General features: G+C 41.9%; 1 protein-coding gene across 1 annotated transcript in view; it reads right to left on the bottom strand.

The window, feature by feature from the left end:
* Nucleotides 1-2,434: 2,434 nt before the first annotated feature.
* LOC104642948 (tyrosine 3-monooxygenase) overlaps nucleotides 2,435-26,513 on the bottom strand; it is a 36,435-nt gene continuing 12,356 nt past the window's right edge. The window contains exons 7-13 of the mRNA XM_010312094.2: nucleotides 23,522-23,667; nucleotides 17,877-18,012; nucleotides 17,170-17,239; nucleotides 15,440-15,496; nucleotides 12,269-12,364; nucleotides 7,000-7,133; nucleotides 2,435-5,399 (exon numbers count right to left, since the gene is read on the bottom strand). Of these exons, the coding sequence (XP_010310396.2) occupies nucleotides 5,240-5,399; nucleotides 7,000-7,133; nucleotides 12,269-12,364; nucleotides 15,440-15,496; nucleotides 17,170-17,239; nucleotides 17,877-18,012; nucleotides 23,522-23,667 (799 nt within the window). The 3' untranslated portion in view covers nucleotides 2,435-5,239. The remainder of the gene's footprint in view (nucleotides 5,400-6,999; nucleotides 7,134-12,268; nucleotides 12,365-15,439; nucleotides 15,497-17,169; nucleotides 17,240-17,876; nucleotides 18,013-23,521; nucleotides 23,668-26,513) is intronic.

The raw sequence follows: 26,513 nt of genomic DNA, 5'->3' as shown, positions 1-26,513 counted from the left end.
TATATTTAGTAGTTTATGTTTAAACCTATCACGGCTAATTTTGTGAAAGGCGTACCTTGAAGACTAAAACTAACACTACTGGTTGTGCATGGGCGTAGAGGTTTGGTTTGGATACATCATGTAGCAGCTGTCACCTCTTTTACCCGAACGTAACCATTACACCAGGTCTTAATTCCCTTTGGCAAAGGCCACGTTTAAGAGGGTCCGTTTGTTGCTCAAGTTCCACCCAAAACCCTGGGAAAATAATATTGAACTTTCTCATGTTTGGTGAGCTAATTTTCCCCATTTGCAAACACAGGTCAAAGGGATCAATAAATAGCATTTTAAATAAAGGGAAAAAAGAAAATTCTTGACAAAATAGTTAAGCAGGGTAAAAGCTCCTAGCATACTGCTGTAGCAATAACAATTTTACAGTCTTCTGCTGGATGGGCAGTGCCTGGCCAGGTGCTCACTTTCCCCTCATAAGGTAGCCTTCACTCAAAATTTAGGACTCTTGTGTCTTGCAGGGCAGCAAGGCATGCTCAGCTTCAGCTTTCCCACACACCATGTAAAAATCTCTTTCCCAACGACCCCTTTTCTACTTTCTAACCTTTGTACCCTATGCTGAAAGTAAATGCCTTAGATACAGTAAACACTCCTCGGGCACAGTTAGAAGTCTTAACTGACCTCAACTCCTCTACACTCTTACAGGTATGAACTTTCCTCCTTTATGCTAAAAAGCTCCCTTTCAAACAGAAATGTTCCTCAAATGTTATGAAACAGCATAGGGAAAACAAACATGTTTTAGGCATATCTACCAGTCCTTTCCATTCCTTGTCCCTTTGCTCTGCCAGTTGTCAGCCAGACTCCTTTTCTAGTCTGTCTGTCTTTCCCCTGAGGAATTCTTGTGGTGGGAGAGAGTGCCAGAGATTGCTTTCACTTTGGGCTTCAGCCACCGGCGTTACCCAAAGTTAATGTATATTTAATACGATATAGCCAGTAACCCTTTCTGCCAACCTCTGATCGTGTGCCAGCTGAAGAACGTTGTGAAATAACATCCTCTAACTAAATCTCAAAGTCCACTTACAAACTCCTGATTAGTGGTGGGTGAGATTACTAGGGATGTATGTACATACCCCTCTGTTTCTTTGCCAGCTGGAATTTCTCCATGCTGTAGGATATCTACGGAAGCAGACTCCAGAGAACCTTCTGGTTTTGCAGTATGTGCATAAGGCAAAGCTACCAAAGGGTTTTTCCTGGTAGCTTAATTTCCTGCCTCAAGCAGTCATGTAACACTTCTGTGCATGGTTAATTGGTGGTCATGATTTACTGGGTAAGTTATGGCATTTCAGTGATGGGTGTAAGGTGATCTTCATGTGTATAGTCATACATGGAACAATTTCATGGTTTAGGTTTCTTCAGGAATACACTATCATTTCAACGGAAGTTTGCTTTTTTGTTTTGCTTCTTCATTCATGGATCTGCAGAGACAAGGAAGACAGAGTATAATGAAGTTTCCTTTCTTAGAAGGTCTTTTTTTCTTTTTCCCCCCTCTGGCATTTCTTTACTTTGTTAAGTAAGGTTTACGTTCACCAGGTAGTATAAAAGTCAAAATGTTAAGGGAACCAGAGGGAAGTTATTGAGAAGGTCTTTCTGAGGATGACAGTTCTGCCTTGTAATACAATACTATTTCTCATGGGAGTGGGTGGGAGGCCTGCCTAAATTTCCTCTTCCTGTCCTGCCAAATTCCCCAAATTGCATAACTGTGTATTCTCCTTACACAGTGGTACCCTTGGCATCCCTAGTAAATCTGCAGGGAAGCAGTGAAGCAGCTGGAGGCTTGAAGGTGGACCAAAATTGGTAGAGAACAGACTTGGTTAGCCAAAAAACAAAACAAACCCAAACCCACGAACTGAATTTACTAACTCTCCCTTGTATAACAGAACAACACAATACAGATTTAATAACATACAATATTTTGTTCTAAATGCACTCCATCTAGGAAAAATAAGTTTATCGGGATAAGCAAAGGACCCATGGGGAGTTCATCAGTTCAGTTTCAAGTCACAAGATGTGTTTTACTTGGCTTTAGAGCCTTCTTGTGCAAGATTAATGTGAAACTGCTGAAATGCAAACTGACAAAAAGACATATTTTTACTGGTTGGTGCTTTTTCCTCTGTGCCATTATTTTCATTGGGAGGCCCCATCATTGCCTTCCCCATCACCCCTGCCTTAGACTGACAGAAGTATGAGGTACTTCTTGGCTTCTGTGAGGAAATGAAAGAATGACTATTGGAAGAGCTGTATGACCAGTGTACCTCACAAGGATGTAACCCTGAAGGCTTTTGCTTTGTCACTACACTGAATCAGAAGAGAAGAATTTGGACCTCCTTAGCGGGGAGTGTCAAACATGGCTATCCCAGGGTAGGTTTTGCCTTAGTAAAAAAGATTTGCTTTTTTACTAAGGGAAAGATTTGCCTCCTTTGGAAAAATATTTATGCTTCTTAAAAGTTCGAGTAGCCAAATTCATTACTTTTGAAGCTTTGCTGAGCTTCACTGGAACCTACCCTAGCCATGCATGCTGGCTGACTGTCATTAAAACAACAAAAAAGCAAGTGCACCCACAGAGGTTTTGATAATCCTGCTCTTATTGTCTGTGTACAGCACCTTAAATAGGCTCAGTACTGTCCCTGGGATTGCTCGAGAGATCGGGTACTACTCAGCATGTGTAAGGGTGGGAGGATCTGGCTCCAAATGGTTTCTTTTTCTCTCCTTGCTACAGGAACTGGAAAAGACAAGGGTGTGTGGGCGGGCCTGGAGTCCCTCCAAGGAAAGTGTGAGGCCTTGGGCAAAACAAATCCATCAGGTCTCTCATTTCTTCCAAATATAGGCCTGTTCTGAGCAATAGCCAAACTCAAGTCTAAACTCCACATTCAACCGTTTCAGAGGGAATACATGAAAAAGACCCTATGGCCTACAGACTCCATCTATAGAAAATATTTTGATAGCTCTTCCGCTCTGGCATTATCTTCCAGTTAAAAAGAAAGAAAAAGAAAACACACAAAACTGGAACACATGGTTCAATTTTCACTGTAAAACAACTGATTGATGAAAGTAATACTTTTGAAAACAATCTGTTGTGAGCTATCAAGCATTTTTGCCTATGCACCAATTGGCAGGAAGTAGACAGATAAATTATTACAATATGTAACAAAACAAATTGCTCTGGAGAGAAGTGTGTGTGTGCGTGTGCAGGATAAGTAGAATTAAATCCATAAAAGTATGCTGAGAGATCATCCTCCATTGCCCCAGAAATATACTGGAAGCAAAGCAACTCACTTCAACTCTGTCCCTGTCTGAATCTCTAGCAAAACAGGGTTTATGTAAATGTTCTCCTGGAGTAGACTAGAAGAATCCTGGAATTTAAAAAAGTAAGAACTTGGGATGTTCCTGCTGTTGAGAGGAAGGGCTGTCATAGTCATTTTTGCTAAGATATTTCCAAATTTTTCAGGCATCACCAGATTTTAATAAAACCGAGCAGTTGCAAGCAGCTCCCCAGATCTTGAATACTCTATGACTGCCCATGGGAAAATTTTCTGAAGTGCTTATAGACATGAAAATTTAAGAGACAAAATCCCATTAACTTTCAATAAGACAGTTTCTTTAGAGCCTGGCATGTGGACAAATTACAGTGAGATAAGATCTGTATGAAGTAATAGCATGTGAATTGCTCTGTTGTGATTTTTCTGTGTACATGCTTCTATTGCACAGTGATCAGTTAAGGCAGAGGTGATGATTCCTTTTCCATCAAGAGCCAAACCACCTCACCTTTACCTCAGAGTTCACACCGTGTACACTGGCAGTTAGTGGACAGCAGTGGACAAGCTTGCTGCCTGCCACATGCTAAATATACTTTTGAAAAAATAATTAGAGCTGCTAAGCTGCACGGGATAAGCCTACCATGACGTTTGTGGATCACTGTCACCCAGCTTGAGCCATGAGATCCACATTTCCCCCGGTTATGCCATAACTAACCTGCATCGACCTCGTCTGTTTGCACTGCTGCTGAGAGGAGAGGGAATCCTTCTAGGCATGAGCCTCGTCGTCTTTTCCTGAACTACTATCTACTTGTAGATGGTAGAGGAAGGAAGGGGACACGAAGAGCATAAAAGTCTGGAAAAGGCAATTATGGGATTGATTCTGGGAAAGATGACCTGCAGAGTGTAGATAAATTTCAGATACATCTCAGAGAGGGACCGGAGAGAGAGGCAAGGTGAGTTGGAGCACATATCCGATATTGTTTCCATAGCAAGGCTATATGGCTTCTAGTGGTTGATCTTAGGTTTTACACTAGATATTCCAGAGATTTTGCCTTTTAGTTATTACTACAATCATCATGACATCAATAAGAAACCAAGATTTTTAATGGTCTCCAGGAGTATCCAAATCCCATGAAAAACCAATGGGACTCTATTTCTTACAGGCTTCTTAGAAAATCCTTCCTTATACCCAAATTTCCTTCCCAGAATCCAAATTTCCCTTTCAAATTAAGCATCCTTGTATGTGACAGCACTAGAGTATCATGGGCCTGTTATTTTCTACTTTTTTTTTTAGCCAAGGGACAAATATTCTGCGATCTCAAATATGACAAGAAATTATTTTGCCATATTTGAAGGCTACCGAATGAGTGTCTAAAAATAGTGAGCAGAAGTAAAATGTTCCTCTTACAAACTCTCGCATTTGCACATTGTAAGGGAACCATTCATAGTTTGTAAGCACAATAGTTGATAGTAATTGCTAGCAGAAATGAGCTAGCTGCAAGGACCGCTAACTTGCTAACTGTAGGCAGCTAGCCAACCTAAAAGATTGTGATCATGTCATTTAAGCAGCAAGTAAAAAGACTGTGTGGTTAAAGAGTTGCTGTGCTATTTGGTGACAGATAACTTAAAAAGGTGGCAGGTGAATAAAAAAACCTGTAAGAGTCCAATAATAACAAATAAATACACTCCAAACAGCTGTAGCTCATATCGCCTACCAAAAATTGGAGTAATTCGGTCTTGTTTGTCATTGAAACATACTCAATAGGAACTCGCTAATGTGGCTAAGTCAGCAGACTAAATTACAGTAAAAAGATTAGCTTGACAGAGCTGGTTTGTAGGTTAAAGATTTTCGCATGCAACTACAATTTCTTCACTAAATCTTCAAGTGCTGGAACCGTCTACAAGTATCTCAGTGCCAGGTGAGATGTATTGCTGTAGTTTTAAGAGAGGTTTTCAAGGGCCAAGCAGAGATTTTTCAGTTCCTCTTTCATTTGACAGAGTGCCCTCTTGATTTTCTGAGGTGTGTTCATAACCTCTATGCTGCTGGTGAATGGGTCGTAGTGCAGAGAAAAAGGCTTCTTGATCTTCATCGCATAGTTTCTGCAGGGGGAAGAAGACAGAGCTGCTATTTCAGAAGCCATTTCCCTGAGCATAAAACCTCCAGGACCTAATTTCTCAGTACGTAGGCATGCACTTATCAGGGAGCAGAGGCTGCTGTGACACCTCCTCACTGCTACCCCTTAACGTTGTCTGGTGCAGTGTATCCTGCCCACGACTGAACTACTTGCAGCCCTAAAGATCTTCAGTGCCTGCTTTTCCGCGTGGCTGGCTCAGATCCGCCTGTGCTCTTACAGCTCTACGTTAACGCAATTCAGAGTTATTACAACCACAAGCTGAGGAATGCAGGAACACAGCATGTCTGCTGCCTTCGCTTCCAAGAAATAACCTGGAGTAGCTATTTCTGCATAAAATTCTAAAAACCTGTTGATACTAGGCATCCTGGACTATTTTACTGTCTCTTTTAAAAGAAAAAACATGATTGCTTGCCATTTTCGACAATGTTTCCATTAAGTACATGCTGGTAGGAACCCCCTGTACTGATGTTGCCTTATGTTTTCCGTTCTGACGGATTCTTGTGCCTTCAGTTATTTTGAGCAGCTTTGGCTGCACAACTATCTTGAAAAAATGTATGAAAAAGCTTCAGGACTGAGAATGGTGTATTCCTTGTCCTTGTAAGTTCTTTTTAAGTTTGCCTGAAAAGAGGCAAATGTTCTTGAAAGTCCTCTCTCCTCTACCAGTGTGTTTTCAGCCACGTTTTTACACAAGTTAATAATTTAATGTGAACCTTCAGGTTTAAGATGAGGGGCCTAATTTGCCATTGCTATAACCCCAGCAGGCAGTGCTTCTGGGGAGGAGGTGGGGGGAGCAGGGAAGAAGTCTGGCCCAGGTTCTTTTCCCCTAATGAATTCCTCATTTCAGCTCCTACATGCTCCCCAGTAGCTCCACAACCAGCCTCCTGCCTTCAGCCAGAATTGGTCATGTTGTTCTAACTGTTGGCGATGAAGGCCAGAATTTAAACCCTGCTTACTTAAAAAAAAAAAAAAAAAAAAATCCTAACTGCATAACATAACACAGTCAAAGAAATGCATTTAGAAACACCTCAAGCTAATTTGAAATAATGTTATTTAGCTTGCAGTCAGCTACTTTGTAGAAATTAGATTGCCTGTGAATGCTGATTCTGCATTCTTGTGCAGATATAATCAGAGGAGAAAGGCAATCTTGTTTTTAAGCCCCCTGCTGATCCATGTTAATTCCTGAGTCTGCTATAAAATTTCTGTGTGACCTTGGGTAAATCAGTTCTTCCCAACCTGTTATTTGTATGGACTAGCACATAGGCACCCAGACTGTGGGACTGAGCTCTACTCTCACTATTTGGTTACAGAATTTACTTCAGAAGTTGCTAAAATGAGGCATTGCTGAGATGAAGCGTGGGACAGGGCATAACAATATATAGTTATGATTTTCTATGAAGCTTTTCTGAGATAAACAATCTCAGGTTTAGCTTTGATGTAAAACAACCACTGTGCAGATGAAGTGCACAGCGTCCTAGCCTGGCACGCTTACTGCAGTAGTATTGAGGTTAGGATTCAAGTCAGTGTGCCCCCCCTCGATGAAAATAACCCACAAACACTTCACTTACTGAAGCTTGGCCTTGGCATCTTCCAAATTTTCTGCTACGAAATAGACAGGCTGGAAGGCTTGATCCTGATAGGGGTGAACTGCAGTCACTTCTGGATCAAAAGGCTTGTACTCTGGCTTGTTTGATAAAGCATGCTTTGTAACGGGAACAACACAGGTTAGAGCAGGTGAATGAACACAGCAAGAATTAGTGCCTGCTGGGCTCTGAAATGCTCTTTGTGCAATAGTTAAAGGTTGTATCAAGTCCCGTTCTTTCACAGGTGAAAGCTGCTTTTCATAATTAGCAGTCAATAACCAAATAATAAATAATTTTTAAAAAGAAGAAAAAAGAAAAAAACCTATATATTTCCTGTATTAGGGCAGTGTACAATTGGGTACCGTAGCCACATTCTTAGACAGGGAGAGGAAAATCAATGCCACCACCACCCCCAAAATCTGAATATCTATAAGAAAAAATAGTATCATGCTGCTTTTGTCAACTAGTATCATAGAAGATTCACGGTCCTGTACAGCACTATTTCAAAGTCCCCAGCCCATGTCACAAATCTCACATTTCCTGCTGCACTGAAGGACAGAACGCTCCTGGTATTTTCTGCACATCTCCCATGCCAGTTAAGCAGCCTAAAAGCTTCCCTGAAACCCAAGATATAAATATGCACCATACTCTGTGTGTGCACGTTTGCGTTTTGGGTACAAACTAAAAGGAAAATGGCAACTCGTCGCAGTCAACGTCAAGAAGTTTCTTTCCAACTTCAGCCTGGACAGTGGGTCCCATCCACGTAGGGACACTCTTTTGGTACCCACCGCTTCTTTGAGATCTGCCTGTCTGTGTTTCTCTCTTCTTCCCCAGTCTTCAGAAGGCTCTCTTCACTATTTTATGATCCAAATGCCAGCTCCCATGGTACTTGTAAATAACTGGTAAGAGTGGGTGACACTGCATAAGACTTTCAGTGCAATCTGCTAACTGGAAAAATTCAGCACATTTTTAGATATTTCACTGAACTGAGCCTGAACTCTCCATAGCTGGAGGCCTGCCTTAACCAGTAGGCCAATTTGCTGCAGAACTGGTGCAGAAATTAATACAGGGCTCTTTTTTTTTTTTTTTTTTAAAAAAGAACAAGAATATAAAATGCTAAAAAATGCTGGTTTTCCTGTTCTTCATTTGCAGTGTGTAATTGAAGAATAAACCTTGGAGAGCACTCATACAGTCTAAGATGGATGGTATACACATACATGAGGTTGCTCTTATAATCTTAGAAGCTCTGGGGACTAATGGAAAAAGATTTCAGAAACTCAAAACCTGACAGGGGTCCCGCTTTGCTGTCAGTGTTGAAGCAGAACTGAAATCCCATTGATTTCAGTGGAAGTTCAGCTTGAAACCGGATGGCCTTAAAGGCCTCTACAAGTTAAGTACTTGTTGTGCTGCAAGAAAAGCATATGTAGCACTGAGTGCTGCCAGAAGTGTGGTATGAGCCATAAGATTTTACAGTATGTAGGACAGAGCCCAGCTGAGTGTTAACAGGAGAAGCATTTTGGATAATGTAGAACAGCTGACAGAATATAGTGAAATAAACAGTGCAATACCGAGAGCTGTTGGGGAGGAATTCTTACAGTTCAGAGGAGGCAAGGTTGGCCAGCAGTCAGGCCCGTTACAACTGTGCAGTTTAGACTCGGGTATGGTTATCCTGTCCCTTCCAATACCTAGCTGCTGTCACTAAATGATTTGTTAGATAAAATGGATTCAAGTGCAAGTCTCACGCAGGGGGCATCTAGCTCTGCCTCTCATCCTCTGCCTTTCTCCCAAGTTATGCCCTGAGTTTGGGCAGGATCAGCTCATCCACAGAAAATAACTACCTGAAGCTGGGTTCAGTCTGGTCAGAGTGGGTGCTGTGGAGAAGAGGAAAACGTTTTGAAGATTTTGGAGTCAGGATGTCTTGGGTTACAGTCACACTCCCACAGACAATCAGTCCAGGCTGCAAATCAGGGATGTTCCCAGGCTCCTTGCTGATACTAAGTTCTCACATAACATTAGCTGGACGTACTGCTGCTCACCCTCTCCAGGGCGTTAGGTGTTATCTTCCTCGTAGCCAACCACCTAGCCTTAGTAACTCATGCCTTTATTGCTTCCTCAGTGACCATATCATCCTGCTATTCCTGGTTCAGAAGCCTTCAGTGATGAGGAAACCCCTCCTTTGCACAGGTTGCTGCAGCATGTCTCCTCTGTCACATGAGCTGCAGTGAGTCTGCCTGTGCCAAATGTGCCGATCAACTAAATGATAGGGAATCGAGTTTGGGACCTCCACGCACAAGCCCATGTCTGGGCCCATACTGAGAAGACTGACAGGTAATTATCATGATGAACAATGGCTTTCTCCCAAGCAGTAGTAAAACTTACCTAGAGCTTTCTCAAGAGCCAGTCTAAGACTGCAAAATGAACATTGCAAGAAATCGAAGGCTATAATGAGCCTCAATATCTCCCAATCTTTATCTTCTCTAATAAAACTGCCCAGTCACTGCTGCATTACTAAAAAAATCCCTTCTAAGAAATAGACACTGCACTACACATATTTCCTCTCTTCAGCTGTAAAAGAAACAGTTGGTATACATTTTCAAGTTGCTAGCAGGTGCTTAGGCATAGGACCTCAGCATTGCACTAACACTGCCACTGTCTCTACTGATGTTAGAATCAGACACTTATGCAGACTAGAATGATTAAATGGAAACTTTTCCGTATTTCAGTTTTGTTCCAAATAAAAAATCTGTGGGATGAATCAGTCAGCCATAAAAGGAAACTTCAGCACTTAAGGCCATAGCTATAATTAATTTGTGTACAAGAAGTTTCAGATGCTCAAGGTAACGTGCACAGAACCCACTAGCTGCTGTCCCAAAAGCTACACAGTGATGAACTTTCAGAACTCACATAGGAATTGCACATGGCACATAGCAATACTGCTGGTGAACATTGCCCATCTTCAGACTGTCTTAGGTGTAACAGGCAAGATGGACTTTTAGAAGCGGGGATAAATCCTTCTTCATTGCCTATTGAATATAAATGCTATCACATCTGCATGCAAGTTCAGTAATACGATAGACGAAGACCTAGGTGGACATAGCCATATCAAAAGTTAATCCAGCAGCATTACCCAACAACTACTGATGATAAAATTAATGACGAGAATCTGCATTTATCAACTCAAGGACAGTTATTTCTTCCATTGTCAACCTTAAAAGTAGGGAATTTGAGATGCAGTTATACTTTTGTGTTATACAGAACATTTTTGTGAGCAAGCAGTTCTTGCCTACTACTTTAATCAAAAGCAGAAGAGTTTGTTGGTGCCTGGTGAAGAAAAAGTAGAAAGAGAGGAGAGAGAACACAAGTCTGGTACGCTCAACTCCAGCCACCAAAAGTGAGCATTTCTGATGTGACTTTTACATTCATCTTTGTCAAAATTAAACAGAAGAAAGGACGTAACATCATGCAGATAGATTCTGTGGTGCATATTACTATGAAAGCTACATAAGTATCGGAGAGATGATTACCTCTGCCATTTAGTGCTCTGTTTAATATGTAAATGCATTTGATTTAAACCTATAAAGTATTCAGGCAGGCAGAGTAGAATAAATGTTGTCTTTGACTGTGCTTTGATATCGGTCCTTTTTGGTTTTACCAGGTAAATAAAAGTAAGCCTAGGTTTCCAGTTTGTTGGCTGTGAATATAACAAGTACTGAAGGATTCTTGGAAAAACAGCAGCTTCAGCCTTATCCTAGAACAGATAGACACGTAAACCAAACACATTGCACCAGAGCCTAATTTATAGGGAGTTCTCATTGATCTGCTGTTTCAAAACAATGCGTTTCACTGTTCTACAGATGAGTGCTGCGATAGTGCTAGCACACTTCTGCTCACGTTCATGAGCAGTCAGGGACAAGATCAGGTTGCTATGTAGCAACCTTTATTTCTCTACAGGGCTAATGCGCATGCAGATCTCTCAGCTTATCAAGAGAGACAGGTCTGCAAATCATATACCACAGAGCTTGCTCAAAAAAGTCTCCAAATTGCAAGTGTTGGGAGAAAACTAATGCTAAATTCAGCAGGTGATAAAATGAAAGTTGATGTATTGGAGAATCGCCCTTTCTATATATTAACTCTCAACTGCCCCTCTGTTGGGACTCCTATTACAAATTTCTTGAGATACTTTAACATGTTGTTTCTTCCTTCTGTCAATTGACTAAGAAGCGGACTGACCTGTATACCATTAGGAGAGTTTTGTAATGTATTTATTGTCATAGCAATCCAACTATGTCCAGTTATGGGAGTTCAAGCTGTGCTAATCCAGCCTCGGTTCCACGTGAATATATCATGTAGCTGGCTGTTAGGCTGTTGTGTCTATTTGTTTAGCTTAAAATACATCTCCCATGAAAAAATTGATTTCTAGTTTACAAAAATGCTTGAAGAGTGCTTTTTATTTTCCTTTGGCTTTTCCTAAGTCCAAAATGTCATTTTGCACAACCTTAAGCAATTGAGACCTACTGCTAACAGTTCAGGGCTTTTGCACTCAGAAACTGATCATCTGCTTCAGTGCTCTGCAAAACTGAGGAGAAATTAATATCTCCCCTGTCAGCTGTTTGTCCAAAGGAGGGGAAACTCATAAGCTTTCTCTAAAGGTGTACAGTCCCTCTTTCCACTGTTAATACATCCAGCCAGGGCAGTGTCAAACTGAGTAGGCAGATTTTCATCTACATAAAACTTGAGCTGGAATTAGTTTTCAAACATATTTAGGAACGTAAAATACTAAAGCATTTTCTTTTTGCCAGTGTCCATGTTATTTACAGCTTCTTCACACTTTATTTGGTTCAGTCAGTGCCTTTCTGATTCATATGGGCATGACTGTCAATGGCATGGACAAGTAGCAGAGTTCATAATAGGCATAATATTGCCCTCTAGTGAGTAATTCAGAAATGTACATGAGTTTTATGTTAAATTCAACTGTATTACTACTGGCCAGGAGCAATAAGAAGCAAATCTAATTCTTTATAGGATGGTTGCTTTCATTGCATTTCATCTTTTTAGGTGGAAGACAAGTACAATCCTACAGTAGTTTTTCCCCTACTCAGTAGCTTCTGGGAAGGGAGAATACATTTCTTTGCAAAAGAAAATTCAGTATTTTATATCATATTAGTTTATGTGAGGAAACAATATTTTGCTTTTACCAGAGAGTTCAGAAAACTGGATTATAGAAATCTTTCAATACCATACATTTGACACATACCATAAGCTCCCCATAAGATGAAAGCAGTCCTGCCCCATAAGCTTTGATCGATCCGTTTTGCTTGCAGAGACCAAACTCCACAGTGAACCAATAAAGCTGGCAATAAGAACAACTTGTGAAAAACAGTCTTAACAGGCAGTTCATTTTGAAGCTTCTCATTTTTCCTTTAATTTTCTTTTATTCTTATTCCTTAATGTCTTTGTATTTTCCAATTTCATAGCTGTATATTTTAAGAAATTTTTTTCTCTCAACATGCATAACACACAAATTATAACATATTTTTCAAAACTTGCTATCCTTCCCAATCTCAATTAAAAAAAAAAAAAAGAAAGAAAGAAAGAAAGAAAATCCCCTTCTTTCTTTGGAAGATTTTACAAATTACCCTGCAACCTCTCTGCCCTGAGCTTCATTATATTTAGTGGAAGCTGACAGTTTTCAACCCATAGTTCCCAGAAGGACAGGAACACCTGCACAGGGGGTTCAAGGCCCTAGGAAAGGAAAGTGAAAGGACAGTTTCCCTCCTCCTTTATCTGTGTGATAGCATTCAGAAGAATTGAAGAATGATTCATCTCTTAGCAGCAATGTACCCTTTAAGATTATGCCAATTACATCTTTATCATGCTCCAGTAGAAAATAAAGATACATCTCTCTGGGATTGTCTTGCAATAAAGCATGCTTAGGGCCATACTTCCTTTATCTGCTGGACAGTGGTGGGATAAAAGCAACTCTTGGCTCTGCCAACCTGTTAGCCCTTCCCTTATTACAGCATCTAAGGATATGGACAGTGGAGGACCAATTCTGGACACAGCTTGACCCCTGAGCAGCTGGTTAGGTGTTGTGCAAAAGGAAAACATGAGACATTTCAAGAATATGGCTTTGTGTCACAACTCTTCAAGTTTCCTTTAGGGACACATAGCTCTTCGCTGCCTCATACACAGGACTGGACCTTGGCTTTGGTTTAGCCATAAGTGTTGCATTCTCAGCACCCTTCTCAAAGAACTGCAGACAGTTTGCAAAATAACGTGAAACTCTATGTTATTCTGTCTATTCTGCCTCTTTCTTTCTCTTTCTTTCTCCCACCCTTTTTTCACGTATCTTATATAATTTGATGACTTGGTTTTAGCGTGAAGATTTACCACTAAAGAAACAGCATGCCAAGATCTTTCTTTCTGCAGAATCCCGAGCTGCTTTCTCTACAGTTCAGCTAATAATTCTGTGTTCTTATTGTGTTAATAATCTTGATTCTTGTTATTTCACAGTTAAAAGTTTTTCGAGTACCTCCTCATTTTGCAGAAGGTCTTTTTGACTGGAGAATGAGACATGAGAGGAGGAGGAATTCTTTCTAGTGTTTCCTTAGGTATCATGTATTTGGCTTTTAGTTAGTGAGGTTCTTTCAGCTCTCACTGTTTTAACAGGGTACAAGACACGTTACTAGTGGCACCCTGTGGGCAACAGGAACGCTGGGAATTTCCCATCTCTTGTGCATGGATCCATCTGCTTAGAGAAGTCCAGGGACTGAATGACATAATGGCATTTCAAAGTTTTCTCTTACAAATGTTATAGACCATAGCAACAAGCAAAGTTGAGATTCTTTAAATAAACTTTTAGTTAGCTTAAATGTTGGCCTATCATCTAAGCTGGTTACCTACATTCTCTTTATAATGAACAGAGAATGACAGGGACTTTCAGAGAGAAAAAAGTATTTATGTTAGACATCTATGTCAGGATAGCGAATGTTTTACAGGTTCTTCTCTATCTTCAATTTCTAGTGAAGGAACCTAAAAAATAAGCCTAGACTACGTGTCTAACTTTTAAACAATTGAAGATTGAGATGTTAATCTAGAATAATATGTTTACTGTTCAGAATACTTGAATGGCACTTACAAAATTGTATTCTCACAGATCCTGAACTGCAGGTAGCCCTTTCAAAAAGGTGTCCTTATTCTACCTCCTAAAACCCTAGATGATGCTATGACAATTTCAGATATGAGACCCATCATTCTTCTAACCTTAACCCTGTTTCTAATCCAGTCCTAGCAAGTTCAGGGTCAGAGAGGGGTGCTTACAGAGGAATGCTATGTAAGCCACTGGCCTTCACCCAATCTCACCAAGACCCAGGTAATGATGCAAAATGGCTCTCCGGGACCCATAATTCTTTTAACCCTAACAAAGGCATGGATCTTAATCTTATGCTAGCCTCTCTAGATCCAGAGAGGGGAAACTGCAGAGGAAATATGGACATGTCACTGCCTCTTCCCACATAGTCCCCTCACATCACCAGCCCAGAATCTGGATAATGCTATGAAAAATTCAGCACTGGTACCTTTTGATGTCTGAACCCTAAAAATACTGCTAGTCTTACCTAGTCCTGACCCAAGGATGGATGTATGCGGATAGATTTTAGGTGAACCATAACCTCCTTCACACACTGCCTCGTTCCACTTCACCATGAGTGGGGCTGTGGGCTGGATGAGGAATTTCAGGAGTGACAGTCTCCTTCCATCCACCTCCTTTCCTGAATGAGCCTCACCCAGCTGGGTGAGGGTAAGGCTCCTCTCCTCCCTTGAAAAAATCAAGACTGAGAAATGTCTGTCATTATCAGAAAAAAAATCATCTGGCCTCCAGCCCACTTTCAGAACAAATTAAGATGGCAGCAAAGGGCTGCATGGGTTGTTTTGGCAGATGTATACAGCCTAGTGATTCAGAACCAATTGACAGTATCTGCTCTCAAATTGCTTTTAAGTGCTCACCTATTTTGTGAGATAATGAATAGAGGGTGAATCAAATTCTGATGGTTCCCTGCACCTTGTGCAGGAGAAAATGCAGGAATTATATTGAGTATCCAGTCTAGTAGGCGAATCTGGAAAGCGAGTTGGGATCGTCCTGTGGCTGAAATTGTAGAAACAGCCTCAGCAATATATTCTTATAGAAGGAAAAATTGTAACTATTTCTTCAGATGCAATTGCATGCTTCTGGGCTTCCCAAGAGGGATGCCAGCCCCTGCTCCAGCACCTCCCTAACCTATGGGTGAGGACAAGAGACAATCCTGCTGATGCTCCCATTTTTGTAGCTAATCTGAGACACTGGAGAAGACCCTTCCCTGCACAGTAAGGGATATGCAGTGAATCGTTTGGGTTTTGCCTCAGATATTAAACTGCCATCTGTACTTACTGTGGCCAGTTTCTCAATCTCCGCTTCAGATGATCCAAGAGAAGCCAGTCCAATATCCTAAAGCAAGTAAGCAAGCAGGCAGTGTTACACTAGTGTGATTATTCAGCCCAAGGGAGAGAAAGAGGGGAAGGGGGAGGACCACATCATTTCTAGCATGAATAGCATGAACTATTCATTGTTTTTGTCACCCAAAATGACCTTCCATGGCTTCCAGGATGCCTACCTCTCCCTGGCCCCCAGCTACATACCACTGGGAGCCACATTAGATGAGTGTTTAATCCTCAGTGTTCTCTGTGTAAAGTTAACTATCTCTTGGCTTAATGCTGGACTACCCCTGCCAGAGATTTATAGGGAGGCATGAGAAGGAAGGACAGCAAGGTGGGTTTTACCTTTGCCATTACCTTTCTGTCTCTCACTCTCTTTCTGACAGCCCTTATAAGTGGGTCAGATCCGTGCAGGGAGGATTCTGTTTACTCTCATCTGTACTCCCTGTTAATTGTTATTCTCACAATAAGAATCTGTAGATGTCTCTTCTTAGCTATCCCAGCAGCCATATCATGCAGCAAACAAACAAAATCAGGGGATTTTTACTATTCATTGTCTCATGTTGAATGGAACAAAAAAGAATTTTCATGGGGTGAATTTCAACTGTGAAAATACTTTGTGAAAAAAAAAAAAGTGAAAATTCATTTAATGTGATCCAGTGTTGTACAGTCTGTGTTATACAAGGGAAAAGAGGAAAGCTGAAAGTTTTGAAATTGCTGTAATCTCTTATTTCTAATGTGTTTTCAGTTCTGGTATTGAACTTAACTGAGGAGATTTCTTCCAGAATAAATTATAGACCATTAGGATATTTTAAGTACTACTCATCTGAATCTGATAATAACCAATATTTATGACCAAAATGGAAATTGCCATGTATCCAAGCTGATACAACCGGAAACCACATTATATGAGATAAATTGCCCTTTTTTTTTTTTAAGATATTCTGACAGTATCATGTAACCCCTCTGCTCTTATTGACAGTTTCCACACTGGCCACTGATTGATAAGCCTAGAATATGAGTTATCTTCTTCCCTCTGCTATGGTTTTGAGGTACATTCATAGTTCTGATGTCTTTAATTATAGGAGGTCATCAAGTTCACTTGGGTCTGACACTGACTGCTCATACTAAATAGCCCCTTATTGTACAAAGAAGCCGTGTTTGCTTTTTGGATACTCCTCACCAGTGTGAGCAATGCTGTGAGAATCTGGTGAGTTGTAAAAGCAAAAACAATTCTAATGAATGACATGGTGATGGACACAATTAAAGTATCATCTGAGATAAAAATGTACACCCAGACACAGAACCAGCCTGGGGGCTCCATGGCTGTTGCTGGTTAAGTTCATGTGGTATAGGACAGGAAGCCAGGGGAACAGCGCGGTCAGTCCAACTCAAACAGAGGTTCCACTGGCATCCTTCTGCAGACTGACATGGCCCTCCCACAGAGAAGTCCCACAAGCACTGGCTGCCCTTCCTTTTACACGATGTGTGTAGGGAGCGGTGCTACCACTCCCTTGGAGTAGATGTCTCCCCAGGCACTGCTAGCCCACCACCCCTGGAGGTTGACTCGGGCACAACCAAGACCTAAAATAGTGTTTCAAGCATGGTGAGCTGCATGTCTTTGAGGCACGTCTGGCCTGCTATCCAGAGCAGTTGGTAAAACAGCCAGCAGAACAACCTTCTTACCTGTGAGAACTGGGCAAACTCCTTGTCAGCTAGCATGGGAACATGACCCAACAACTCATGGCAACAGTCTCTGGAAAACAAGTGACATTCATGCTTAGTAAAGGTTTCTTTTCCTGCCCTACATGAGCTTCCCATGAAGGACTTCAGGTGATAGATGCCCAAAGGGAGCTAGTGTGAGGGCTGCTCTGCAATAGCTGCCTCCATACCTGGCCTGGCTCTGCCGGGAGAGTCACAGAGCACTCCCTTCTGCCATGGGGACCCAGCTGCCCCCCGCTACCTTGGCTATTGTCTCACTTGGGATGGCATGGACACTAGTCTCCTATGTCACAACATCTCTGATTTGTCCCAGCATACAAAAGCGTCTGTGTGAACTTGTAATTTCTCATGAAATGTAATTGCTGTTGTCTGGCCAGCACTTACTGGGAGAGTTTCACAGCAGGGAATCAAACCCCAGCAGATGGTAACTGAAGGCAGGATGAAAAGATTAAACCAGATATTCTCCAGTCTTTTCCTTCCCCAGACAGCTTTGCAAGAGAGACAGAGACCCACACCCTCTCATGCATGACTTCCCCTTCTAGCTCTCCAGCTACTAGTTTTTCAAATTGTTTCATTCTGTGGACTACTGGATAGAGCTCCAGAGCCGTTCCCAAGAAAATCATCCCCAACACATTCAGAAGGATGGGATTGTGCCAGGGCATCAAACTTACGGTTCTGGGGAATGCATAGGAGAAGAGAAGTGCCTTATGTACTGTGTGCTCTGGAAGACACGAAATGCCAGGCTGGCAAGGAAGTCACGAGCAGACAGCAGTCCTGCAGCTGGTCTCAGCTGGAAACCTGTTCTTTCTGCAAAGTGAAGTGAGACTGAATTTAGGCATTTCTAGGGTTAACTACATGGCACACTTAGTTCAGGTAAGCAGTTTCAGAAGACCTTTGTGCTCTGTTGCACTAGCTCCTTCCACCTAAGCATAGTAGGAACATGCTGGCTTACCATTATTGACATGTCCCTGTACTGCTATGGGTACAATTACTGCAACATCAAATCACGTAGCCATCCATCTTACACGTATACACACAGCAACAATACAAAGTATGGGAGTACTGCCTACCCTGGTTTACATGTTTAGCACATTTACACAAATTTATCATCTACTCTGTCCCACGTGTTAGTGATGTGTCTGAGGTCCCATATGATCAAGCAGGAAACAGAACCTGCATTTTTAGTCCTGGCTAGTCTATTAATTCTTGGATTATCTCTCTCATTTCCTGTATAGAATATGTAAAAGAAAAACAGGAGTTAGATAAGGGGCACACCACACCCCTACCCTTGTCTGAGAGCACTTGGCTCTTCCCTGATGCTAGGTTACTGTTTAGCCCTCTCCTACGGACTTTCGTACTCCCTGCACTGAAGCCCCTTGTAACTTGCACTGTTGAAGACAGAAGTAGGTGGACCATGGGTCTGCTCCAGTCTGGAGCATTCTTCTGTTCCTCAGTGGGTCTAGTTCAACATACCCCAGAGGTAGAATTGGAGCATACTATTCAACTTCATTTCCCCTTGTCAGTGCACACTCCACATGTATAAACTAGCTCAGCACTGGCAAAACTTGCTATCAATTTTATCTTTCTGCCTGGACTCTGTTAGAATGGGAACACACAGGAGAAAGAGCAAATGGGCCCTCATCAGAGATAAGGGCGCTGGAATTTGGCCCTTAACCATTTAACATCAGAGTTTCCATCAGTGCTCTCACCTATTTTTCCCCTCTGTTTTGTTTTTTTTTTTTTTTTTCACCATTATGTTTATCCAGAACTAACTACACAGCTTCCCAATGATGTGATCGTACGTGTTTTGCCTTGCGTGTGTCCATAGAACAGGACAGAAGAATGCAATACTTTTGTGCTATCAGTGTTACCCCAGGACACCCTACTTTACTGTGAAAGGTCTGTGGGAGACAGCTAACAAAATAACCAATCCTATGGTCAACAGAATACAAAATCTACATTTCCATGGGAAACATGTTGGTGGTCTGCAAAGCGAAGAAAATTGAAAATCACTGCTTTAAAAGAGAGCCAATGATAATCTTTTTGAAGTCCTATATTCAAAATCTGTGTTGCATTCTCAGCTCCCATAAATGACATTTCAGCTTCTTTAAAGCATAAAACTACATTTTTAAAAAAATCAGAAATGGCTTTATTCTCCTTTCTCTATCCATATTCTATTGTGTCATGAAGCCTGGAACCTAATTTACTTTATGTAAACAAACAAAAAAAATCCCACCCAGAAACCAAGCCATTTACAAGATTTGTTTTGTTTGGGTTTTTAATGTTTCTTCCAGCATTTCTTGTCTTGTTCTGTCTGGCTAGTAACACTTTTCTCATTTTTAAAAAAAAAAAAAAAGGAAACAAAAAGAAAAAAAAAAGGCTTCACTGGAAGAATTAGAAGTGACAAAACATCTGAAGCTATACAGGACAAAAAAAGAGTGGACAGCAAGGAATGCCTCTACCTGACAATGTGAGGGACTAGGTGGTTAGCATTTGCCATGGTTATCTTCTATTGCTCCACTGAATTCAAAGGTAATGGGTATAGCACTGCCTCAAAGCTGAACAGCAGAAAAAAAAAATACTATGGAGGTTATGTCTTTGTCTATATGCTGAGCAAAGGCATCACAGTTAACCAGGGAATCATAAGTGCTTGTAAAGCAGTTTACTATTCTTCCCCCTCCCCAATTAAGGAAGCAGGGTGTTTGGGGGAGCAGACAGACCATCAGCTATGTGTTCTTAGGCACTGGCCAGGAGCTGGCACAAGAAGGGTACTCCCTTGCTGCTGATGCCATACTAAGCCAATCCAGAGGAACGTGAAAAGCTCCAAATCTGGTCATCTTTGGGCTGAATTCTCAGTCTGAGTGAAATGAAAACTGCACCAGCTGAAAAATGTATCAGACGAACACCAAGCCCAAAGTAACTCAGTTTTGGAAGGACTATGAAAGAGTCTAGGGAAATTTATATTGCTTTAGCATCCATGTTGGAGGAGCAGGAGGGAAAATGAAAATTACAGCTTATGTTCCCTGAGATGCCCTTTTAAATATAGGCCAGTGAATCAGACAGTCTGCTGATGGAACAGACTTGGCCAGTTGCCTTGAAAAGCCATAGGAAAAAGTTATCTGCTGAAGGTAATATCTGCAAATCTGAACTTCTATTTCATTACTGCACAATAAAACCAGCAATCAGTAGAGAATTGGGGGTGTGGCTGATTGGACCTGCTGCCCAAAGATCTCTGAAATCAAAATGAGTTGAAGAGAAGGTCTTGAGCAGTTCACCTAAAGTGATCTGTAAGGCTTAAGTCTTGGCCTAAAAAAATCATGTATACAGGTTTGTGCATTGAAGTGTGAGCTTGCTTGAGTTCACTGGCTGTAATTTCTTCCAGCTGTGGAGGACAGCGAATGCTTCAATCCAAACATCTTTCCTAGAAAGAAAGTGCCTAGGTTCATCTATTTAACCCTTGAGAAAAACACTTGCCATGTTAAATGGTCACATGGTTAAACATTTACATTCCCTTTAAGTAATTAACAAATACTCATGATGTAGAGATCATTTCTGTTCAAACCAGCCTCACTAGCAGGCCAGGTACCACTAGACAGATCTTGTAGTTCAACCTGTATTAAAGACAAATGAATTGCTTGGTTGAGTTCACAGATACTGCTGAGTAAATAAAAGATGGAAGTTTATCTATCTGGCTGGGTTGGCTGGTTAGAGCATGATCACTTTCTCTCCAGGATATTCCTCTCTCTCTGCATCGCTGTAATTCATTATAGAAAGGCTCATGATCACATATGCTAAAGAATATGCTAAATATCACATGATCACATATGCTAAATTCTTAGAGGCAGTATTTAGCAAAGATACGTGCCGGGATTTATGCCCTAACTGGGGCAGTGGGACAGTTTAGAGCTCGCTCACGGCTAACTAGTGACAGGAGGAACCACTCTATGCATCTCCACATAGGTTGTAGTACCTGAAACACATCCACTGAATGCCAAGGAATTTTGGGAGACACATCACAGCCTATAGTTTGATTAAGGTTTGGCTGGTTGAGCGCTGCACACCTGTAACGCAGGAAAGAGCCTAAGCACACAGTTGACTGGTGAGTTGTAAGGGGCAGAAATTCTGTCCTTGCTGACGCTGGTAGTAAAAGTCACCCAAATTAGTAATAAATCAGAAGAACTCCTTATAAATCATACACCTCACCCAGTGGCTGCTTGACATGAGGCTGTCTTTGACATAGATTTTACAGACCTTGCAGATGCTTAGATGGGTTTGTTACAAAGGGACCTTGCTATGATGTCAATCTTTATGCTATTCTAGAAATGACATTATTAGAGGGAATCATTGAAGATAAGGAAGATATGAGTTCAAAGCCCCATATAATGGGACTAAAATAGCTTACTCATAATTGTGTCTAGCTGTAAACACAGTTCTTATGAACCAACTTTGTTCCATTTATGCTTAATCTTTTCCGAAGTCTCTAGGCTAAACCAGATATCTAGGTTTTAGCTACAGCTTGAGGAGGGTAGGACCAGCACCTGAGAGCCATTCTTTCCATTTTCCTTAGACACCCATTCCAGGATGGAATAAAATGCCTCTAAATTGCCTGATTCTCATTCCTAGTCAGAATAGTTTGGATGAAACTTACACTAGACACACCGTGTTTATAGTAGATGAGTTGATACTCACTGTAAACATCTTTCCAATCGCTATTAGCAAAATTTTCAGAATGACCATTTTTACTGCATTTTTTTTTACTTAGGACAATTTGTATGGCATAGAGAAAATTTAGAACCAGAGTCTGCAAAAGAAGTGAGCAGGCCCAGACCCAGGCAATCAAATCCTGTCAACCAACATGAGCAATACAAGTAGTATTATTACAGGATATTCTTACATTAGCCTAAATTCTCCCACTTTGAAATCACCTGGTTCACTTAAAAAATATGAATATCTGTGCTAATCAAATCAGCATCACATGATTTCTGGAGGTCCTTGCTGTCAGCTGCTGTGTAAATGAGATATAAGATGAAATTGGCTACTTCGTGAGAAAAAATATTTATAAGCCCAGTAACCGCAGGAGGGGAGTAAGGTAGATAGTTAAATAGAAGGAAAAATACATAAGAAAATACATAATGCATACACAGAAAAATTCCTACAGCTGGATATGATGGTGCTAGTATGCTCATGAGAGATGCTTTCCAATATGCCAACCCTTCGTTCCCTTATACTATAGATGAAATAAAAAAATTGTCATCAAACAGCTTAATCCTCCCTAAAAATGGCAATGTCTTAGAAAACTCTTCAGCAACAGAAAGCTTATTCAAGCTTACTAGCATCACCTACTGATACATGGAGCAGGTTATTTGATTTCCTGAAAATTGTATTTAAATTGAATTTATTTAAAGTTAAGCCATACCTTTTATTATTTATTTCAGCATAGTGATCAGCTGTTCTCCACTCTGTGACACATCTCCTTGTCACTGAAAAGGAGCAAGGAGGCTTTAAAGACCACCTTTCTTCAGTTATTCTTGATAACAGTAGGAAATCAGCGGTTTGACAAAAAGCAACTGTCCTTGGGAATCCATGCATCCAGTGGCCTCATAAAAGTAATGCAGGCTCCCTTCCTCTCCTGCTCTTTGCTAGTCAGCCCCCAGCTAACAGCAGATTAAGTCAGCGTAGCAATCTTACGTGTCCTTCCTTCTGAGGTCATGTCTTCATGCATTTACAGACTGTCACCACGGCCTTTCTGCTCTCCTGTCAGCCACATGGTGGGTACCAGTTTAGTCTGGCAAGTGGGGCCATGGAGACAGAAGGAAGCAGCGTTGTTTCAAGGCAGCTATTGACTGACTAGCAGGACCTCCTGGAAATCATTTTCCTCTACCACACATTGCCATCCTGTCTCATGCATCAGAAAAAAAGTGGACTTGAAGGGTATGTACCTGTTCTTGTGTTTGGGTCTTACTAGCAGAATGGCTATAGAAGCGTAAGATACAGCCAAACCCATAGAAAACCTGTGTGTGGAAGTCATGCTGGCCACTGTGCTGCTGTGGCTATATGCTGCTGGTATTGCAATTAGCTGGTTACTGCTACATCAGTTGCAGCCACTCACAGAGCAAACACAAACCTACGTATAGCTTGGTCCCTAGATATGCCTGGTATTAATGTCCTGTGCCACAGCTCATCTTGCCACGAGGGAACTCTACAGCTAATCAGCTGTGCTCATCAGCTTGGGTCCAACAAGTTGGTTTGTGTGTGTATGTGGTGAAAATAGACATCCAGGAAACCCTAGAGTAAACCATGGTTCATAATGACTGGCCTTTTAAAAATCTGGAGACGTCCTGAAGTTGAGGTATGTTATCCTCGTGGTAGCCACAGTATTTCTCCAGCTGCTGGAAAGCATCCAGGTACTGTGTACAGGCATGAGCAGGGTAAAGGCTGCTCAGCTTCCTGTAGACTTCTCTCCTGAAAAGCAAAAGCAATATAGCGTGATCACTACAATAAAACAGTACTTCTCTGCCCTATATACAGATCCACAGAGAGAGACATAAACCCCCAGCACAGGCAACTGTCTAAAAATCTGAACTCAGGACACCTGATGCTTGGAAACTGATGCCTCTGGGGACATAGAAAAGCATAAGGGTTTTTTGTTTCACTTCTTCAGAATCATAGAATCATAGAATGGTTTGGGTTGGAAGGACCTTAAAGATCATCTAGTTCCAACCCCCTTGCCATGGGCAGGGACATTCTCCACTAGACCAGGTTGCCCAAAGCCTCATCCAACCTGGCCTTGAACACTTCCAGGGAGGGGGCATCCACAACCTCTCTGGGCAACCTGTTCCCAGTGCCTCACCACCCTCATATTGAAGAATTTTTCCCTAATATCTGATGTAAATCTACCCTCCTTCAGCTTAAGGCCATTACCCCTTTTCCTATCACTTCATGCTCTTGTCAACAGTCCCTCTCCAGCTTTCTTGTAGGCTCTCTTCAGGTACTGGAAGGCCACAATTAGGTCTCCCCGGATCCTTCTCCATGCTGAACAACCGTAAGTCTCTCAAGCCTGTCCTCATAGGAGAGGTGCTCCAGCCCTCCAATCAGCTTCGTGGCCCTCCTCTGGACTCACTCCAACAGCTCCACGTCTGTCGCACTGGGGACCCCAGAGCTGGACACAGTACTCTAGGTGTGGTTTCATGAGAGCAGAGTATAGGGGCAGAATCACCTCCCTCAACCTGCTGGTCACATGTCTTTTGATGCAGCCCAGGACACGGTTGGCTTTCTGGGCTGCAAGCACACATTGCTGGGTCATATTGAGCTTCTTGTCCACCAACACCCCCAAGTCCTTCTCCTCAGGGCTGCTCTCAATCCATTCTCCACACAGCCTGTATTTATTCTTGTGACTGCCTCAACCCATGTGCAGGACCTTGCACTTGGCCTTGTTGAACTTCATGAAGTTCGTATGGGCCCAACTCTCCAGCCTCTCAAGGTCTCTCTGGATGGCATCCCTTCCCTCCAGCATGTCGACCACACCACACAGCTTGGTGTCGTCGGCAAACTTGCCGAGGGTGCACTCGATCCCACTGTCCATGTCGCCGACAAAGATGTTAAACAGTGCCGGTCCTAGTACTGACCCCTGAGGAACACCACTCGTCACTGATCTCCACTTGGATATTGAGCCACTGACAGCAACTCTCTGAGTGCAACCATCCAATCAATTCCTTATCCACCGAGTGGTCCATCCATCAGATCCATGTCTCTCCGTTTTAGAGACAAGGATGTCATGCAGGACAGCATCAAATGCCTTGCACAAGTCCAGGTAGATGACATCAGTTGCTCTTCCCTTATCCACCAACGCTGTCACACCATCATAGAAAGCCACCAAATTTGTCAGGCATGATTTGCCTTTAGTGAAGCCATGTTGGCTGTCAGCAATCACCTCCTTGTTTTCCATGTGCCTGAGCATGGTTTCCAGGAGAATCTGTTTCATGATCTTGCCGGACACAGAGGTGAGACTGACTGGCCTGTAGTTTCCTTCCTTTTTTCCCTTTTTAAAAATGGGAGTTATGTTTCCCCTTTTCCAGTCAGTGGGAACTTCACCGACTGCCAGGACTTCTCAAATATGATGGATGGTAGCTTAGCAACTTCATCCGCCAATTCCCTCTGGAATTCCTCTAACTCCTCTTGTTTATTCCTCATGCTATGTGCATGTTTGCATAGAGGCATTTAAGTTGGGCCCCAGTGAAGCTGACTTCCTGGCTGGAGTGGCTGGAATTGCTTGTGCTGCACTTCAGGTGCTCTCCTGCTGACCCGTGATCCTTCTCCCAGCTCTGGGCATCTGTTGCTGGCACTGGCATCAAACTGGTAGGAATGGGATGAATTGAGGTTCCCCTCCCACAGCAACATTTTTTGTAAAGCCTTCTTCACCAGCTTGGTAAGTCTGTGACTGAAGATGCTATTCCCCTTCTCTGAAGGTGGATGCTGCTCATCAAAACTGTTTTATCCCCTCCTACACCCACCTTTAATGTAACAGGGCTCTAATCCTGATTCGGAAGTGTTTCTTACTTAGGTATAAGGCTTCAGAGGTGCCAGGGAAATCCCAGGGAGGAAGCTGAGGCTGTGGCCCTCTCTATGTTGCACAGTTTAGGGATGGAATGAGTCAGGTATTCCTTCCCAGGTATTCTATATGAGGGTGCAACTTGAAATGCCAGCCCCTCCATCTCCATGCTGAAGCCTTGTCTATATTGGACTTTTACAAACCTCCTTCTAAAAAAGCACATTTTCTGATACTGAAGAGTAACATCTGGACTGGCAAAGAGGTTCATACTTTTGCAGTTCAAAATGCCTGGCATGGGCTGTGTATTTGAAAGACATGCCAACTTCTTGAAGTGTTTAGCCTATTATACAAAAAGACACCAGCTGAAGAAAAATATATATAACTAGATTTGGGCACAGGCTTCAAGGTTCTCCCAAACTTGATGGTGCTTGGATTTAGAGCTGTGGTTTGGAATATATTTAGCTGTTGCAAAATAAACAAGTAGTAATAGGATGGCAAAGAACCTTATAGAAATGGTTATTTTTGTTCAGACATGGCCCTAGGGTGTTAACAATTTTATAAACATTGTTTTATGAAAATTGAGATCATTCTTGGAAATGCTGGCTACGGAAAATGACCTTTTGTTGTTTTTGTATTGTATTTTTTTTTGTGATGCTATTGTTGCTATGGAGGTGATAGCCAGTCCCTGGTAATGGCTTTCTTCACTTGTACAAATGTCTTAGTGTGGGAGTAATGAACCAGAATGAAGGGTGGGGGGGAG

This window comes from Balearica regulorum, chromosome 1 (genome assembly GCF_011004875.1).
Source record: "Balearica regulorum gibbericeps isolate bBalReg1 chromosome 1, bBalReg1.pri, whole genome shotgun sequence".
In the NCBI taxonomy this organism is placed as follows: domain Eukaryota; kingdom Metazoa; phylum Chordata; class Aves; order Gruiformes; family Gruidae; genus Balearica; species Balearica regulorum.
This window is presented reverse-complemented; position numbering and strand designations above follow the sequence as displayed.